Below are 20,317 nucleotides of genomic sequence, written 5' to 3'. Positions count from 1 at the left end.
GACCTTTCCTCATTTGCTAGCCATGTCACCTTGAGAAAAATCTCATGATTTTTGAAACTCAGTTTTCTCAAGAGTAAAATAAGTATAACAATTCTTACCTACGGAATTGTTGTAAGGATCAAATGGGATAACTGTCATTAAAATGATCAGTAACCTACAAAGCACTAAACAAATATAAATTATCTCAGAGTGAATAGGAACTAAAAATGATCCCAAGATATCACTTCTAGTGAAGACACTTATATGGATAAATGGTAAAAGCTCTGCAAAATTATCCTGGCTGGATGAGAGGTCATTTGTAACCCCAACAGTAATAATCTTTGCTTGCTTGTTAATGAAGAAGGATCGTTGGACTTCATAGCAGGCAAGCAAGTTATCTCTAAATATTATAGAAGAAAAAAAAAACATTTATGGGTAAGACTACTAGGAATTTTTTTAAAAATCTAAGCTATGGATTGATTTTTAAAGTAAATCAATAAGATATACTAACCATAAGTTGAAGTTTCTAGAAATACTTCTTTCTGTGAGGAAAATTTCCCTGTCATCCATGTTTTTGGGTGGTTTTAATTTCAGAGGCCAAGTCCACGTGCAGACTATTATTTCTTCAGGCTTTCAACACAGTGCCAAGTATACTGCTAAGATTAAATAAAGTTATTGCTGATATATTATTACTAAAAAACATGCAGTCATTTTAAAAACCAAAAGTGAAAATTTAAAGTTTGTTTTATATGCAGCAAAAATGACTAACACGTACTTATAAATTTATTTTTTAATCTAAATGTGTGAGATGTGAGTTTCTTATTCCAGTCACTTTAATAAGTAAAAGCCTCTTCACCATAAAAATAAGCAAAATAAAATAAACGATATAGCATTGAAGTAGACCTCTCCTAAAATGGTAGTTGCATGATTATATATACAAGTTATTATACTGAGTAGGCTTTAAAATCATGAATCCTGGACTAAATGACATAGAGTTCTCTGTAGAAATACAAAGATACCATGATGGGGCAGGAAGGTAGTGGTCAACAGAAAAGTTTAAATGCTCAAGGTAGAAATGAAAGTATTAGACACAATTGTATGGGAAAGCTTACCAGAATTACATACAAAGCAGCTAAGACAACTGGATTTGTTAAGAATAATAAAAATCCATGTTTTAGTCTTATAAAACATTTTAATCTATCTTTGAATCAGAGAATGACAAAGAACTAAACAGTGGTTTCTACTGTCCACTGTAACAAAACACAATTTAGAGAGCAATGTCAAAATTTCTTCTTACCATGAGTAGATCCCACTGACCATGTTATAGTTCTGACATGAAGCATTCACACTGCTGGGCCCAGCTGCCTTAGAAATAAGTAGCACCACCAAACCCCTCAACTGGAGGTTATTCTGGCTGTCATGTACAAAGCCCCTGCCAAAAGCAAAGAAAGATGAGGATTAATACACCCTCACAAAATCAGCTGGATCAAGTTAGAGAATTGCTGCAAATACACCCATCCTTCCAAAATCAGACAATGGGACTTGCTGAAAAGAACTACAATTGGGGGAAGAAAGTGTTAACACAAGGAAGCAATGAGTTCAGGAAACAACTAGAGAAACCCACAGCTGGTTTTGAAAGTAACAATCCCAAAATCATGAGGCCTAATGATCTGGCTTCCTCCTCTTTCTGAGTTTTTCCACTGTCTATACCCTACCACTCAATCTTAACCATTTGCTCTAATAACAAGAGGAACTCATAATTTTAAACTGTTTTGTAGTAGTTGATAGCAGGTGAAAAACAAATTATATCGCTTGGATGAAGCAGTATTACGTGGTGAGGATGCTGGTAAGGGGGATGGTAAAAAACGATTTCTGCTTCAGGGGTAGAAAATTCATTTGAGAAGTAAAATGGAAATGAAAGCCATGGGCAAATATCTTGCCATTTATTATTTTTTATGCAAAGATAATCATTCTAGATAACATTAGGCTTTAACATAGAATGTAATATGTTTTTGCTGTGAGTTTTTTGCTATGAGGATTGAATTTTTATAATTTCTACTATAACTAAGATCAAGAATGCTTTCTAAGATTACATTTTCGTTTGTTTCAGTATCACAAACGGCTGTCACACGAGAACTAAATGGCATCATTAAAAAAAGAAAACTTTGGGTAACATAATAAATAATATTTAGAACAATGTTTATTAGCACTAATCAAATAGGTTATGCTAAAGTATACATAAATAATATAGAAATATAGTTCTTAAAACAGTAAAATTTTCTAAATTAATTTTTATTGGAGTATAGTTGATTTACAACGTTGTGTTAGCTTCTGCTGTACAGCAAAGTGGATCAATTATACATATACATATATCCACTCTTTTTTTAGGTTCTATTCCCATATAGGTCATTACAGAGTACTGAGCAGAGTTCCCTGTGCTATACAGTAGGTTCTTATTAGCTATCTATTTTATATACAGTAGTATATATATGTCAACCCCAATCTCCCAGTTTATCCCTTCCCTCTTTCCCCCTTGGTAACCATAAGCTTGTTTTCCAAATCTGTGACTCAATTTCAGAAAACAGTAAAATTTTGTATTCTAATATTTCACTGAATTATTAAGACTCCCTTGGGTGAATTCTGAACAAATAATTAATTTAACTTCAGTAAGTTAACATAGCAAAATTAAAGTTAGTCCATTACTTAAGAAAATTTTCACTCTTCATGCCCCCAAATAAATTTTTTTAAACTCATCCCATTTAAAAAAATTTTTTTTATTTTTAAATTTTATTTATTTATTTCTACTTATTATTATTTTTTGGCTGTGGTGGGTCTTCGTTGCTGTGCACGGGCTTTCTCTAGTTGCCCCAAGCGGGGGCTACTCCTTGTTGCGGTGCGTGGGCTTCTCATTGCAGTGGCTTCTCTTGCTGTGGAGCACAGGCTCTAGGCATGCAGGCTTCAGCAGTTGCGGCACACAGGCTCAGAAGTTGTGGCTCATGGGCTCTAGAGCACAGGCTAAGTAGTTGTGGTGCACGGGCTTAAGTTTCTCTGAGACGTTGTTATCTTCCCAGACCAGGGCTCGAACCCATGTCCCCTGCATTGGCAGGCGGATTCTAAACTACTGTGCCAGGGAAGCCCCAAATAAATTTCTAAACGGGCCCCTTCTTACTCCTTCATTAGTTTCAAAATAAGACAGATCTTCAGGATCTCTGCAAAGTAACAGTTAAAGCTCTTTCTCTACTCATGTTTTTTTCCTCAATCTAGTAAGTGATCTTCAGCAAGTTAGAGGGACTAATGATTTTTACAAAGAAGTTCTAATTTTCTAGAAAAAGGAAATTAATTTAAGGTAATTAGGCTATATTATAGTAGAAACAAATAATCATCAGAACTGTCCAAAGCTTTTTATTATTATGTAACAATCTACTTAAATCCTATAGACTTGAACTATATAGGGTGGCTGGGAAGCACCCTATTTTGGAAGAAGAAAATGTAAAATGGGAGCACTCTCCAAATTTTTTGCTTTGACTTGCAGAATTTAACTTATGCTACTAGATCTTTACCTGAGGTAAATAATAATAATGTTAAAGAGAAGCTCTGAATTAGCTCCTAATTCTAGAGAGGGAAAAGAGGAAGGTGGGCCTGTGTGTGTGTCTGTGTGTTTGGGGGGTTGAGCCTGGTTAAGAATGAAGGACATGAGGGTAAGAACTCTAAGCCGTGAGCCTTGAGACATCTGGCCAAGTCAGACTGCAGAAATAGTCCTGGCAAGAGTTCTGACAACACCTTCCTCAAACTTCTCAGAGAGGGGACCTTTCACAGAGGACACACACATCATCATCATCGTCAAAATACAACAGCAGCAGCAACAACAACAAACCCTTACACAGGACTTCATGTGTGCCAGGAACTATTCTAAGCATTCTACTATACATCAGTTGAATTAATTCACAACAACTCTATGAGGAAGGTACCGCAATTATTTTGATTTTACAGATGAGGAGACTGAGGTGCACAGAGAGATGAAGCAACCTGCCCCAGGTACCACAGATAGCAGGCCTTAGAGCCTTGATAGAGCCGGATGTGAGCCCAGGCCACCTGGCTCTAGAGTCTATATACATGCTTACCCACTGTGGTATAGTGACTCTCCATCTGCTTCATCTCATGTACCAACTATCTGCTAAGTCAGTAAAATAGTGACTGCTTTAGAACCAGGTTTGAAAAAATCCTCTGTCATTTATTAGCTGTATGACTCAGCCTATCACCGCTTCTGTAAAATAAGATTAACAACATCTACTTTCTGTAGTCACTGTATGGAACAGACAACATGAGTAAAACATATACCACTGTAGAAACACATGGAAGGTGATAAGGTGATCAGAAAACTACATTCTCTCTCATTATTTTTTGTCATCTATTTTTGCTCAACTCATATTTTCATTTTCTTTTACTCTGTTTCTCCTTATATCTCTTAAAGTCTTCCCCACTACCAGCATATAGAATTTCTTATAAATACTGTTTCCTTTTCTACCCCCTGAAATAACAAAAGTTAAGGAATTCTTCCTACCACGATCCCAAAACATCATATATCACTGAAACACCTGCCACTTTCAGAATGCACTACGGAAAGTCAGGAAAAGAAACTATAGTGGACAGGGTGACAGAAATCAAGACAGGAGTCAGAAAAGCACACCTTCTAACCATCAATTTTCAGGTAAGACAGTAGTAAACAACCCAGAGAACAGATTAACAGCTTGAGTAAATTAAATGTTTCCAAAACACCACTTCTTTAAATTCATTTCATTAACACGCTTAAAAAAAAAAGTACTGGAAGAATCAATAAGGCGGAGTAGGAGGATGTGCGCTCACTCCCTCCTGCAAGAGCCGGAATTACAACTAACTGCTGAACAATCATCGACAGAAAGACACTGGATCTCACCAAAAAAAACCACCCCACACCCAGAGACAAAGGAGAAGCCGAAATGAGACGGTAGGAGGGGCGCAATAGTTAAAATCAAATCCCATAAATGCTGGGTGGGTAACTCACAGGCTGCAGAACAGGTATATTGTAGAAGTTCGGAGGGTTCTGAGCCCCACATCAGGCTTCCTAACCTGGGGGTCCAGCAATGGGAGGAGGGATCCCCAGAGAACCAGACTTTGAAAGGCAGTGGGATTTGATTGCAGGACCTCCAAAGGACTGGGGGAAATGGAGACTCCACTCTTGGAGGGCACACAAAAAAGTGTGCTCACCAGGACCCAGGGGGAAGGAGCAGTGACCCCATAGGAGACTGAACCAGACCTACCTGCTGGTGTTGGAGGGTTGCCTGCAGAGGTGGGGGACAGCTGTGGCTCACTGAGGAGACAGCGGCACTGGGGGCAGGGGTTCTGGGAAGTGCTCATTGGCGTGAGCCCTCCCTGAATCCACCATTAGCCACACCAAAGAGCCTGTAAGCTCCAGTGCTGGGTCACCTCAGGCCAAACAACCACCAGGGTGGGAACACAGCCCCACCCATTGGCAGACAAGCAGATTAAAGTGTCACTGAGCTCCACCCACCAAATCGGATTAAAGTTTTACTGAGCTCCGCCCACCCAACCCAACCCACCATCAGTCCCTCCCATCAGGAAGCACCCACAAGCCTCCTAGACAGCTTCCTCCACAAGAGGGTAGACAGCAGAATCAAGCAGTATCAGCAGTATCTCGTCTTGTGGAAATGAAAATCACAGCCACAGAAAGATAGAGAAAATGAAAAAGCAGAGGACTTTGTACCAGATGAAGGGACAAGATAAAACCCCAGAAAAACAACTAAATGAAGAGGAGATAGGCACTCTTCCAGAAAAAGAATTCAGAATACTGACGGTGAAGATGATCCAGGACTATGAAAAAAGACTGGATGCAAAGATAGAAAAGTTGCAAGAAAAGTTTACCAAAGACCTAGAAGAATTAAAGAACAAACAAACAGAGATATGCAACACAATAACTGAAATGAACAATACACTAGAAGGAACCAATAGCAGATTAACTGAGGCAGAAGGGCAAATAAGTGACCTGGAAGACAGAATGTGATAATCACTGATGCAGAAAAGAATACAGAAAAAAGAATGAAAAGAACTGAAGGCAGCCTAAGAGACCTCTGGGACAACGTTAAACACACCAACATTCGCATTATAGGGGTCCCAGAAGGAGAAGAGAGAGAGAAAGGACCTGAGAAAATATTGGAAGAGATTATAGTTGAAAAATTCCCTAACATGGGAAAGGAAACAGCTACCCAAGTCCAGGAAGCACAGAGCATTCCAGGCAGGATAAACCCAAGGAGAAACACGCCAAGACATATAGTAGCCAAAGTGACAAAAATTAAAGACAGAGAAAAGTTATTAAAAGCAACTAGAGAAAAATGACAAATAACATACAAGGGAATGCCCATCAGGTTCACAGCTGATTTCTCAGCAGAAACTCTGCAGGCCAGAAGGGAATGGCATGATATATTTCAAATGATGAAAGGGAAGAACCTACAACCAAGAATACTCTGCCCAGCAAGGATCTCATTCAGATTTGATGGAGAAATCAAAAGCTTTACAGACAAGCAACAGCTAAGAGAATTCAGCACCACCAAACCAGCCCTACAACAAATGCTAAAGGAATTTCTCTAAGCGGGAAACATAAGAGAAGAAAAGGACCTACAGAAACAACAACAAAACAATTAAGAAAATGGTAATAGGAACATACATATCGATAATTACCTTGAATGTAAATGGACTAAATGCACCAACCAAAAGACACAGACTGGCTGAATGGATACAAAAACAAGACCCATATATATGTTGTCTACAAGAGACCCACTTCAGACCTAGGGACACATACAGACGGAAAATGAGGGGATGGAAAAAGATATTCCATGCAAATGGAAATCAAAAGAAAGCTGGAGCAGCAATACTCATATCAGATAAAATAGACTTTAAAATAAAAATTGTTACAAGAGACAAGAAAGGACACTACATAAAGATCGAGGGATCAATCCAAGAAGAAGAGATAACAATTATAAATATATATGCACCCAATATAGGAGCACCTCAATACATAAGGCACATGCTAACAACTATGAAAGAGGAAATCGACAGTAACACAATCATAGTGGGGGACTTTAACACCCCACTGACACCAATGGACAGATCATCCACACAGAAAATTAATAAAGAAACACAAGCTTTAAATGATACAATAAATCAGCTGGATTTAATAGATATCTATAGGACATTACATCCAAAAACAGCAGATTACACATTCTTCTCAAGTGCACATGGAACATTCTCCAGGATAGATCACGTTTTGGGTCATAAATCAAGCCTTGGTAAATTCAAGAAAACTGAAATCACATCAAGCATCTTTTTTGACCACGGCGCTATGAGATTAGAAATCAATTACAGGAAAAAACTGTAAAAAACACAAAGACATGGAGGCTAAACAATACGCTACTAAATAACCAAGAAATCACTGAAGAAATCAAGGAGGAAATCAAAAAATACCTAGAGACAAATGACAATGAAAGCACAACGATCCAAAACCTATGGGATGCAGCAAATGCAGTTTTAAGAGGGAAGCTTATAGCGATACAATCCTACCTCAAGAAACAAGAAAAATCCCAAATAAAAAATCTAACCTTACACCTAAAGAAACTGGAGAAAGAAGAGCAAACAAAACCTAAAGTTAGTAGACGGAGAGAAATCATAAAGATCAGAGCAGAAATAAATGACATAGAAACAAAGAAAACAATAGCAAAAAACAATAAAACTAAAAGCTGGTTCTTTGAGAAGATAAAATCGATAAACCTCTAGCAAGACTCATCAAGAAAAAGAGGGAGAGGACTCAAATCAATCACATTAGAAAGGAAACAGGAGAAGTTACAACGGACACCATGAAAATAAAAAGCACCATAAGAGATTACTACAGACAACTATATGCCAATAAAATGGACAACCTGGATGAAATGGACAGATTCTTAGAAAGGTATAAACTTCCAAGACTGAATCAGGAAGAAATAGAAAATATGAACAGACCAATCACAAGGAATGAAATTGAAACTGTGATTAAAAATCTCCCAACAAACAAAAGTCCAGGACCAGATGGATTCACAGGTGAATTTTATCAAACATTTAGAGAAGAGTTAACACCCATCCTTCTCAAGCTCTTCCAAAAAATTGCAGGGGAAGGAACAATCCCAAACTCATTTTAGGAAGCCACCATCACCCTGATACCAAAACCAGACAAAGATACTACAAAAAAAGAAAACTGCAGACCAATATCACTGATGAATTTAGATGCAAAAATCCTCAACAAAATACTAGCCAACAGAATCCAACAACACATTAAAAGGATCATACACCATGATCAAATGGGGTTTATCCCTGGAATGCAAGGATTCGTCAATATACGCAAATCAATCACTGTGATACACCATATTAACAAACTGAAGGATAAAAACCACATGATCATCTCAATAGATGCAGAAAAAGTTTTTGACAAAATTCAACACCCATTTATAATAAAAACTCTCCAGAAGGTGGGCATAGAGGGAACCTACCTCAACATAATAAAGGCCATATATGACAAACCAGCAACCAACATCATTCTCAATGGTGAAAAACTGGAAGCATTCCCTCTAAGATCAGGAACAAGACAAGGATGTCCACTCTCACCACTATTATTCAACATAGTTTTGGAAGTCCTTGCCACAGCAATCAGAGAAGAAAAAGAAATAAAAGGAATCCAAATTGGAAAAGAAGAAGTAAAACTGTCACTGTTTGCAGATGACACGATACTATACATAGAAAATCCTAAGGATGCCACCAGAAAACTACTTGAGCTAATCAATGAATTTGGTAAAGTTTCAGGATACAAAATTAATACACAGCAATCTCTTGCATTTCTATACACTAATAATGAAAGATCAGAAAGAGAAATTAAGGAAACAATCCCATTCACCATTGCAACAAAAAGAATAAAATACCTAGGAATAAACCTAAACAAGGAGGTAAAAGACCTGCACTCAGAAAACTATAAGACACTAATGAAAGAAATCAAAGATGACACAAACAGATGGAGGGACATACCATGTTCTTGGATTGGAAGAATTAACATTGTGAAAATGACTATATTACCGAAAGCAATTTACAGATTCAGTGCTATCCTGATCCAATTACCAATGGCATTTTTCACAGAACAAGAAATTTTACAATTTGTATGGAAATGCAAAAGACCCCAAATAGCCAAAGCAATCCTGAGAAGGAAAGACGGAGTTGGGGGAATCAGGCTTCCTGACTTCAGACTATACTACAAGGCTACAGTGATCAAGACAGTATGGAACTGGCACAAAAACAGAAATATAGATCAATGGAACAGAATGGAAAGCCCAGAGATAAACTACGGTCAACTAATCTATGACAAAGGAGGCAAGGATATACAATGGAGAAAAAGCAGCCTCTTTTATAAGTGGTGCTGGGAAAACTGGACAGCTACATGTAAAAGAATGAAATTAGAACACTTCCTAACACCATACACAAAAATAAACTCAAAATGGATTAAAGACCTAAATGTAAGGCCAGTCACTATAAAACTCCTAGAGGAAAACATAGCAAGAACACTCTTCGACGTAAATAACAGCAAGATCTTTTTTGATCTACCCCCTAGAATAATGGAAATAAAAACAAAAATAAATAAGTGGGACCTAATGAAACTTCAAAGCTTCTGCACAGCAAAGGAAACTATAAGCAAGACGAAAAGACAACCCTCAGAATGGGAGAAAATATTTGCAAACGAATCAACAAAGGATTAATCTCCAAAATATATAAACAGTTCATCCAGCTCAATATCAAAAAAACAAAAAACCCAATCAAAAAATGGGCAGAAGACCCAAATAGGCATTTCTCCAAAGAAGACATATGGATGGCCAAAAGGCACATGAAAAGCTGCTCAACATCACTAATTATTACAGAAATGCAAATCAAAACTACAATGAGGTATCACCTCACACCAGTTAGAATGGGCATCATCAGAAAATCGACAAACAGTAAATGCTGGAAAGGGTGTGGAGAAAAGGGAATGCTCTTGCACTGCTGGTGGGAATGTAAATTGATACAGCCACTATGGAGAACAGTATGGAGGTTCCTTGCAAAACTAAAAATAGATCTACCATGTGACCCAGCAATCCCACCGCTGGGCATATACCCAGAAAACACCATAATGCAAAAAGACACATGCACACCAGTGTTCATTGCAGCACTATTTACAATAGCCAGGACATGGAAGAAACCTAAATGTCCATCAACAGATGAATGGATAAAGAAGATGTGGTACATACATACAATGGAATATTACTCAGCTGTGAAAAGCAATGAAACTGGGACATTTGTAGAGACATGGATGGACCTAGAGACCGTCATACAGAGTGAAGTGAGTCAGAAAGAGAAAAACAAATACCGTATATTAACACATATATGTGGACTGTAGAAAAATGGTACAAATCAATCAGTTTGCAAGGCAGAAATAGAGACACAGATGTAGAGAACAAACATATGGACACCAAGTGGGGAAAGCAGGGAGGGTTGCGGGGGGAATGAATTGGGAGATTGGGATACCAAATTGTACACTCTAAATATATGAAGTTTATTGTAAAAAATTAAAAATTAAAAAAAAGTACTAAGATAATTTGATAGTGTCCACAGCTCAAAAATGAGCTCACAATAAAATTAAGAAATTTTGCTCCTGAGCATAAAAAGTCCCTAGGATTCTAACTTTCAGAGATAATGTTTATATAGTCCAGATCATACTTCACCTGGAACAGTACAATTTATTCTGAGTCTCTCTCTCTCTCTTTTTTTTTTTTTCCTCTGTGCCTCTCTTAAGGAGAAATACTGAGAAGCTGGAGCATACCCATAAGATGGTGAAATCATATACTGCCACATGCTTAGCTGACCAAAAAAAAAAAAAAAAAAAATGAATGAATGCTGGCTTGGAGAATAGTAAAGTTGGTGTTCTCAAATTTATGCAGTCAAAAATGTAGTAAATGCTTACTACACGTCAGGCACAGTGCTAAAAGAGAGTAGAGGACACGATGATGAGTACTGGTAAGCTGTGGTCTCCCTCCTTGTGGGTAATACAGTCTGGATTTAAAGTAATAATAAAATGTGGCATGAGCTACTTTAGGAGATGTACAACTAACACAAGCACAGAGACATGGCAACTAATATAAGTGGGGGTGAGGGGGTGGTGAAAGCGACCTCCCTGAGACCTAAAGGATGAGAGGGAAGAAATCAGCGGAGATGAATCAAGGAGAAGTGAAAAAACAGTGTTCTAGAGAAGAGACAATATGTGTGAAGGCTTGGAGGAGAGAGAAGGACACACCTGCTTCCAGAATCAATAGGGCAGGAGCACAGTGTGTGAAGGGCACGGTTGAGAGAATTCAAGGTAGAGGAGTACATGATGACTGTCTGCTCATCTGAAAGGGTAACATATGGATAGGAGATAGACCTGGGAAGTATTTATTTATTTTAATATTTATTTATTTATTTTGGCTGCACCAAGTCTCAGTTTTGGCACTCAGGATCTTTGTTTTGGCATGTTTAGTTGCGGCATGCAGGCTTCTTAGCTGAGGCATGCAAACTCTTAGTTGCGGCATGCATGTGGGACTTAGTTCCCCAACCAGGGATTGAACCCGGGCCCCCTGCATTGGGAGTGTGGAGTCTTACCCACTGGACCGCCAGGGAAATCCCGACCTGGTAAGTATTACTTTAGAGACTGACACTAATAGATAGAGAATATAGCTGGTGAATTTTGGCTTGTCATGAAACAATTAAAAAACAGAGGAGCCTCTGTTGATGCTGAGTCCCTTGTGAATAAAGATGTTCAAGAAGCTGCACAGCCTCTGATATAAAACATTAGAGGGAAGACTGGACTATTTGACATCTGTTTTTTTTTTTCTTACTTTGTGATTCTTTATGATCTCACTTTAGTATATTTAATTATCTAATACTCTACAATATGTATAATAAGTATAAAAATTGGGAGAATTCTTTAATATCATCGAAGTATCATAAACAAAAGCAATATTTAGTATCTTGTAATCTTTATCACTAACATTCGACAGAACTGTTTTCCTTTCACTAATATATGTTTTTAAAAACAAAAACCCTTGATGCCTTAGAGGGCCAGGACAGGGAGGGTGGGAGGGAGTCATGGGAGGGAGGGGATATATGTATAAATACAGCTGATTCATTTTGGTGTACCTCAAAAGCTGGTACAAGTGTGTAAAGCAATTATACTCCAGTAAAGAGCTTAAAAAAAAAAAAAAACAACCCCAAAAAAACCCTTCATCATTCATTCAATGTAGACTGAAAACCTTCCATACATCAGGCACTGTGCTTGGCATAGATGTCATGGTGAGCAAAACCAGGCACAGAGCTAGTGAAGCTTACAACCTAGTGGAAGAGACTGGTAATAACGAAAGAATGACAGATAAATGTAAAATTACAATGGCAATAAATGCCACAAAGGAAAAAGAGAGATGAGAGAGGATGTTATGAGCGCTTACAGCTGGGAACGAGCCTAGCCAGGAAAGTCAGAGGCTTCCTTAGGAAATGATGACTGAGTTGACATCCACAGGAAGAAAAGATGTAAAAGAGGGGTGTGGGAAGAGAATAGGTAAGAGGAGTGTCTCCACAGCACAAGAACAAGCGTATGCAAGGCTGAGAACACTGTACAAAATGAGGCTAGAGGCAGACAGGGACTAGATCACACAGGTCAAACAGGCCACGATTAGACATTAGCTCTTTATCCAAAGAGCAATGTGAAGCCACTGCAGTAACTTAAGCATCTGGTCATGTAATCAGATATTTAAAAAAAAAAAAAGGACTTCCCTGGTGGCACAGTGGTTAAGAACCTGCCTGACAATGCAGGGGACACGGGTTCAATCTCTGGTCTGGGAAGATCCCACATACTGTGAAACAACTAAGCCCGTGTGCCACAGCTACTGGGCCTGCACTATGGAGCCTATGAGCCACAACTACTGAAGCCCGTGAGCTCTAGGGCCCTCGTGCCTCAACCACTGAGCATGCATGCTGCAACTACTGAAGGCCGCGAGCCTAGAGCCCATTCTCTGCAACAAAGAAAGCCGCCACAGTGAGAAGCCCAAGCACAGCAATGAGGAGTAGCCCCTGCTCACCACAACTAGAGAAAGCCCGTGTGCAGCAACAAAGACCCAACACAGCCAAAAAATAAAAATTTTTTTAAATTATTAAAAACAAAACAAAACAAACAAACAAACAAACCTATCATCAGTGTGGAAAAGTGACTTAGGTGAGTGTTTGTAGAGGGGACAAAGTGGATATGAGGAGACCAGTTGGGAGGCTTCTGCGGTAGTTAATGAGAAAAATGGGGGTAGCTTGGTGGACAAAATAGAGATGTAGCAAATCTAAAATAATATTTCGACTCAATTTAAATATATGTTGGACACTATGTAGTCCTGGGAAATTAGCTAATATAGACATATTACTAGTTTTAAATAATATCATTCTGAAAAGTCTGTAAGTTGAATTTGGGGGGGAGAAACTCGGCCTTCAAAATTCTGTTCTAGAGCTCCAACAGATCAACAGTAAACATGAATATTCTAGTAGCCTTACAATGTCATGGAAGTAAGGATTGAACAGGTGAACTTTGCGCAATCTAGCTCTATAGCCTTCTCACATTATGTCTTCTATGGCTAACTGCACTTTCTACTGCGTCATCTTATCTTTCCACAACTATTAACTAGTTTTTCTTCCTTAACCCTATCCTGTAAGTATTACAAATCCTCAGATAGCTATGGCACCTTTCCATATTCTCTCAAATTCTATTTCTTCAACACATATATACTAAGAGTTACACAGAGAAATATTAAGAGGCCCAATAAAAGAGCTACAATAATGTGTTCCAAAAATAGCTAAATTTTTGATAACAAAGACAGCAGAGGAACAAAAAGCTATCAGTACACAAAAGAAGAAACAGAAGTGCTTCTTGTTAGAGGTGCCCCTCACAGCAGAAACAGAATTCAGACTGAGCCTTAAAGATGGTCAAATTTCCTTGAGCAGAGAATGGAGGCAGGAATGGGATGCAGTTATTGGAATGGAAAGAACGGTATTTTAGGGGAAAGAAACAGGTTAGAGTAATAAGCAGGTAAAAGAATGGGGAGCAAGTTCAGGAGCTGTGGGGGATTTGGGCAATGTGTGAGGGTGAACAAGCCCAGAAGACAGCCTGAAGAGTGAAGGGTCTTGAAAGGTTTAGAGTCATGACTTTATTCTGAAGACATTCTGAAGGCATTGATGGTCTGTCAGCAAGGGAGGAATGTGATTAGAGCTAAAGACTAAAACTGTTACTCTGGGCCTAATATTGTTACTCTGGCAACAATGTTTTGGGCACAGCAGAAAGGAGGAGGAAGATTAGTTAGGAGTAGCTTCTTCCAATATTCCAGGTGGGAGATAATGAGGGCCTAAATTAGGGTGGTGGCAGCAGGGATGGTAAAGAAAAGCTGAATGATGGCAGCAGCATGGAGGTGGGTCAGGCTAGTCTGGCCAACTGACTGCATGAGGGAGACACTGGGAAGGGATCAAGAAGCAAAGGAAAGATAAGGGCTGAATTTAAGATTCAAACCTGTTTGCTGGAGGCGATGATGCTACCATCAGTAAGGACTGGAAAGAAAAGGAGTGTTAATGGGGAATTAATGGGTTCAGTTTTGGATATGTTAACTTTGAATGCAAGAAGGACTTCCAGATGGAGATGCCCAGCAGGCACCTGGAAATGCTATTGGTATAGATTTGGGAAGCATCTTCATAGAGGTGATGGCTGAAGCAGTAGGAATTGATGGATGAGTCTTTGGGGGGAGAAAAAAAGAGAAAAGAAGGGGAAGGAAAGAGGGAAAAAGAAGGTATGGGAAGAGAAAAGGAATCTTAGGCAATTCCTATACGTATGGAACTTGGGAAGGATGAGTGACCCACATAAAGGGACACAGTATGTCCAAAAACAGATAAAAGGGGTCTCCACAGACACCCAGAAAGAAGAGTGAACGCACAACGGAGGCAGAGAACTGTGACTGTGCGGTGTACAGAAACGGGGGCCAGGTAGTTGCCTCTTCCACAGGCTTTTATAGTATTTATCATGAGCTTCTAGTCCGGCACTAGTACAGATGATAACGACACAGACTACAACAGCTACCACATACTATGATGCCAGGCACATGCTCCTTCACACGCATACACGCTTTTCGCACAAAAACCATATAAAGGAACTGGTGATCTCTCTTTACAGGTGAGGAAAATTAGCAAGCAGGATTAGAGAGGTTAAATAATTACTAGTTACACTAGTCAACTAGTAATACAAGTGCCAAGATTTAAACATAATTTGGACTGCAAGGTCCAGGAGCCTCTGCAGCCTTGCTATTTAATTATTTGTTCTCAGCTACTCCTCACAAGGCTACGAGAACCTTGAGTGCCCTCAGGCTTAGTTATCTTTGGATGCTCTGCACCCAGCATAGTAACTGACACAGAATAGGTCTCAAAAAATGCAAGACTAGAGAATAAGTTACTTCCAAGAAGTAGAGCAGCAGACACTATCTTAAACATCCTACCCAAATAGACCTATTCCAAACGCTCCTCCTCTCTCGTATCATCCATTTGCTACACTCAACCATTCAGCTCTGAAGTCCTGAGTCCCTCTTCCTAAATCATAGGGGATTCTTTAAAAGTAACAGCCACACAGGAGAAAAGCCCCAATACATTCCAAAAAAAAAAAAAAAAAAAAAAACCCATGCTGAGATTTATTTTAGTGCAATGTCAAAAAGTTACTGTATATAAGAATCCTGCCATACCAAAGGACCTATCCCTTAAGTTTTAAATAGAAAGAACTCAAGATACTGGAGTGTTTATGTGTTTTCTTTCTTTATTTAGGAGAACTGACTGAATTCACTACTGCATCAGTGCCCGTGAGAGGAGGCTACCCTCACTTTGAACAGAAGGTAGGGATAGTTCCAGATGGAGAGCTGAGGTAGGATGGCAGAATTGGAGCATGAGAGAAAACTTTTTAGATTTATGATCAAGAGTTCAGAATTCTAACGTATGCCAGTGATTCAAATCACAATCTTTTGCTAAATTGATAATCAAATATTAAGGAAACAATTTATCACCTACAAGGGATCATCACCCTTGAGTTACCTCAAAGCTCCTCAAAGTAAAACTGAATGGAAAAGTCAGCACTTCCCAGACCCCTAGAAGGGGAAGAACACCCTCCAGTGCTAAAATCTAGAGGCACAGAGCTTGTTTCACTATCTGATTACCCCCACTTTAATATATCTAGTTCTAATAAATCAATCCAGAAAATATAAGCATAAGAGATGGATGGCAAATCTAACATACATGAGGTGGATTGGTGGGTAAGATTCCTAATAATGCTTGTGACTGTGACCCCTAGTCAAAAAAATTTTTAATTTACATACAGATAACTGAAACAAAAGAACTGACTAGAAGATACACAATTTTTGCCAAAGAATCACAGGAATACCCTGATCTTCTCTGTTCTTTTTTTTTAATATTGACTATAACCTGCTTAATTGATTTTTGTAACCCATTAATGAGCTGTAACCTGCAGTTTTTTGAAAAAAATAGTGTTTTAAGTCATGGATTATATGTGATATATTAAAAGAACTAGAAGTAAATATAAAATTAATTAAATAGGAATAGAAATATCACTATTTAAAAACAGAAAATCTGTGCATACACTAGAACAAATTTAGTATTGCAACAAAGCATTAAACAAATTTTAATTATATGAGAAAATACTTAAAATGTTAAAGAAAAGACAGAATTATAAAACTATGTCTATATAATATGATCCCAATTATGTTTCAATATATGCATATATGTATATATGAAACAAGGCCAAGAACTAGGAATAAATATGACAAAACATTAACATTTTATTTTATTTTTTAATTGAAGTATAGTTGATTTGTAACACTGTGTTAGTTTCTGGTGTACAGCAAAGTGATATATATATATTTTTTCATATTCTTTTCCATTATGGTTTATTATAGGATATTAAATATAGTTCTCTGTGCTAACAGTAGGACCTTGTTTATCTATTTTATATATAGCAGTTTGTATCTGCTAATCCCAAACTCCTAATTTATCCTTCCCCTACCCCCTTTCCCCTTTGGTAACCATAAATTTGTTTTCTAAAACAGTAACATTTTAAATCTGAGTGTCATTATATTGGTATTCAATTCACAAAGTGTCCACGTATTTTTGTGTGTGTGTGTTTAAAATATTTTGTTTAAAAAGTGAAAAGAAACAGGAAGAAAATGTCCCTAAATGGTAATAAGTGTTAATCAATGGATTTTTAGATTAAGGGTGATTTACTTTCCAAATTGCATAAGAGAAAAGAACTCTTTGTAAGTCTGGAGAAAAAAATAACTATATTTTTAAAATAACAGAATTTTAAGAAGGCAAATGGCTTACTGCATTATAGCTTTTTTCTCATTTGAAGAAAAAACTTAACTCACTTTTAATGAACCCCAAAGTCCTATATACTGGGTACCTTTTCAGTTCTCATATCTCACCTTTAATTTCTCCAAGGTTTAGATATAAGGCCAAAGTCTAAATGGTATCAAAGAAGTGATGTTAAAAAAATATATATGATTAGTAATTCAGTGACAGTAATATTACTCAGTTGTAAAAGAAAAAACATTAACACTCATGAAAATTGTCTTAAAGCACTATAATTTGAGGGAGACTAAAAATAGTCTGCATGTCACAGATTTTTATATAAAATTAGCATAAGAGCTAGAGGTTAATTTCAATTGACAAAATGACCCAAATTGTATTATTCCTGCCATATCTATCCTGAGACTAAAATGCCCTAGACTTGAAACAACTTTAGGGCCTGAGGTGACCAGCCTTTAGAACCTGGGAGCTGTAGCAGCCACTGACATGGCTCGAGGGCCACATGCACATTCCACCCGCATTAAATCCCTAAGGGCCAGTAGGGCCAAGGAACTGCCTTCACCAAAGCTCTCCCAAAGCTGCAATTAGGTTTGATGGGCATGTGGCAGAAGACAAGCACTGGAAAGAAAGGAAGAGAGAAGAGAAAGTGGGAAAAGTGTTAGGGCATAGGGGTTGTTGGGCAGAGGGGAAATCAAGCCAGGACCTTTTTAGAAATATTTAGTGAATGAACACCAGTAATTTAATGAAATATGATTGAAATAAAAAACAAGTATAAAATAATGTTATCATCAATCAAGTTTGCAGCAAGATGTAAGCTAGCCACCTTAGAATTAAACAATCACCAGCAGGGGAAAAACCAACAAAGATTTCCCCACTTCAAATTTTGAAGATTGATTCTAAAATACTAATGTAGTAAAACAGGCATTAAAAAATATTCTGGTCACACTGAAAACTCTGTTAAAATGATTTCATGCAATAAGTTTTACATATAGACCCCTTTTGTTCACATTAGAAAAAAATCAATTTAGTGTTGAAGCAAAGAGGTAGAAAAACTGAGTGCTGGAATACAGGCATCATTACACTATACAGACACACGAGACTCACATCACCACTCAAGCAGTGACACTGGCTAAGAGCTGACGTGCTGTGAATCACACCTCCCACTACCACAGTCCGTCTGTGTAGGGAATAACTCAACCAAATGTGAATGAGTGTTCCCTTAGTGCTCAGTGCTTTTCTCAACTTGCAGTCCTGATTTCAAAAGACTGTGCCACTCAAATGCAAGAGAATTGCTCTCAGGTTAATCTTCTATTATTTTTTTTAACTAGGGTAGAAGCACATGTTTATCAAAAAGAACATCTCAATGTAAGTAACAAATATTTATTTAGTACTTGATGGGTCAGTCCTACAAGCTAATGAAAATGGTTCAATTGTGTAAAATTTAGAATATTTGCATTAGGACAAGCTGGAAAAGACAAAAAGGTCATTCAATTGGCTTTACGTAACATATTATTAACAGGCTAAAGCCAAATGTAGAAGATACAACAGGAGATGGGAGAAGTCAGTAAAAATAAGCACTTTACAGAGAAACAGGTAATACCTCAGAGTCAAACTGAGGTGGGAGTGGCAGGATAGCAATAAATCATGGGTTTGAGCTGCAGAAATGAGTTTTTATAAAATGAATGAAAAAAAAATTAAAACCTAAAAATACTGCAACATGATGGTTCAGAAATCAAGTGCAAAATTTTTAGGAAAATACTCATTTACTTTTCTAAAATCAACTGAAATCAAGGTAGAGGAGACCAAAAAATGGGAGGATTAGAAGTGATGGGTGCAGGACACAGACTGCTTGTGTCCATCTTCCACAGAAAGAGCTTCCACCACAGAAAAGATTCCATGTTTGGCTGCCTAAGTTAAAATCTATTAGCTCTCAAAATCACAAATATTGCCACCCAAATAAAAATAAGACCTTATAGATATTTAAAATAGCCACCAACAGAGGTAAAGGAAAATGATTACCACGAGAGTGGCATGTCTCAAATTATGTGTGTCAACAGAAAAACATGATTTGATTTCTTCAAGTTTCATTTACATGGTATTTATCAATAGATGGCACCTACTGAATGAAGAGAGAGACGCTTGGAATAAATTACATACACGTTACTCTAGCCAATTTAATCCTCAGAGAACATAACATTTGCTTTACTCTAGCAGGTCAAAAGGGTCTGAGAAGAAATCCCTCATTTACCAGATTGGCAGCAAGCTACCCAGAGGCAGACTGTCTTAGCCACTCTGGTATATACCCTCAAGCCCTTACAGTGCCAGCTCATCTAACCTGACAACTATCCTGGGACGTGGTAGTTTTCCTCATTTTTTGATGAAGATACTGAAGCTCACAGGGCAAGTTTATTTTCTCCACATCAACAATTAACAGATAAACTACATATCTGTATTCATTTATTTTGGTTATTATTTGTCTTTCTTGACTAGAACATAAGCATGTTACAGCACATTTACTTGTCCACAGTTGTATCTCCAGAGCTTAGAACAGGGCCTGGTACACACAGACATTCAACAAATACTCGCTGAATGAATTAATAAGGTAACCTGCCCAAAACTATACAGCCAATAAGTGAGACACCTGGGGTTCAATTCAGAAGTCTGCCTCTAAAGCCAATCTAGAGAAATAGTGATCACAGCAGTAATAACACACATAGAGTAAAAAGGAGTAATGGATTACAATTAGAGCCCAGAAAGTACCCGATAGGTAAAAGGAGTGAAAAAAAATTTTTAAGTTCATTTCTCCTAAGCACCTCCTTGAAACTTC

The 20,317-nt window shown here is 37.9% G+C and overlaps 1 protein-coding gene across 5 annotated transcripts in view; it reads right to left on the bottom strand.

Annotated features, from left to right (window-relative positions):
- PDSS2 (decaprenyl diphosphate synthase subunit 2) overlaps positions 1 to 20,317 on the bottom strand; it is a 265,019-nt gene that overhangs the window by 160,180 nt on the left and 84,522 nt on the right. For all 5 annotated transcript variants that reach the window (XR_009054310.1, XR_009054309.1, XM_057738874.1 and 2 more), the window contains exon 2: positions 1,277 to 1,411. Coding sequence is in view for 3 of the 5 variants with exons in the window: in XM_057738874.1 (XP_057594857.1) it covers positions 1,277 to 1,411 (135 nt within the window). In the remaining 2 variants the exon portion in view is untranslated. The remainder of the gene's footprint in view (positions 1 to 1,276; positions 1,412 to 20,317) is intronic.

The sequence above is a fragment of the Hippopotamus amphibius genome, chromosome 6 (genome assembly GCF_030028045.1).
Source record: "Hippopotamus amphibius kiboko isolate mHipAmp2 chromosome 6, mHipAmp2.hap2, whole genome shotgun sequence".
Lineage (NCBI taxonomy): Eukaryota > Metazoa > Chordata > Mammalia > Artiodactyla > Hippopotamidae > Hippopotamus > Hippopotamus amphibius.
The sequence above is the reverse complement of the archived record's forward strand: the minus strand, read 5'-3'. Positions and strand labels throughout refer to the sequence as shown.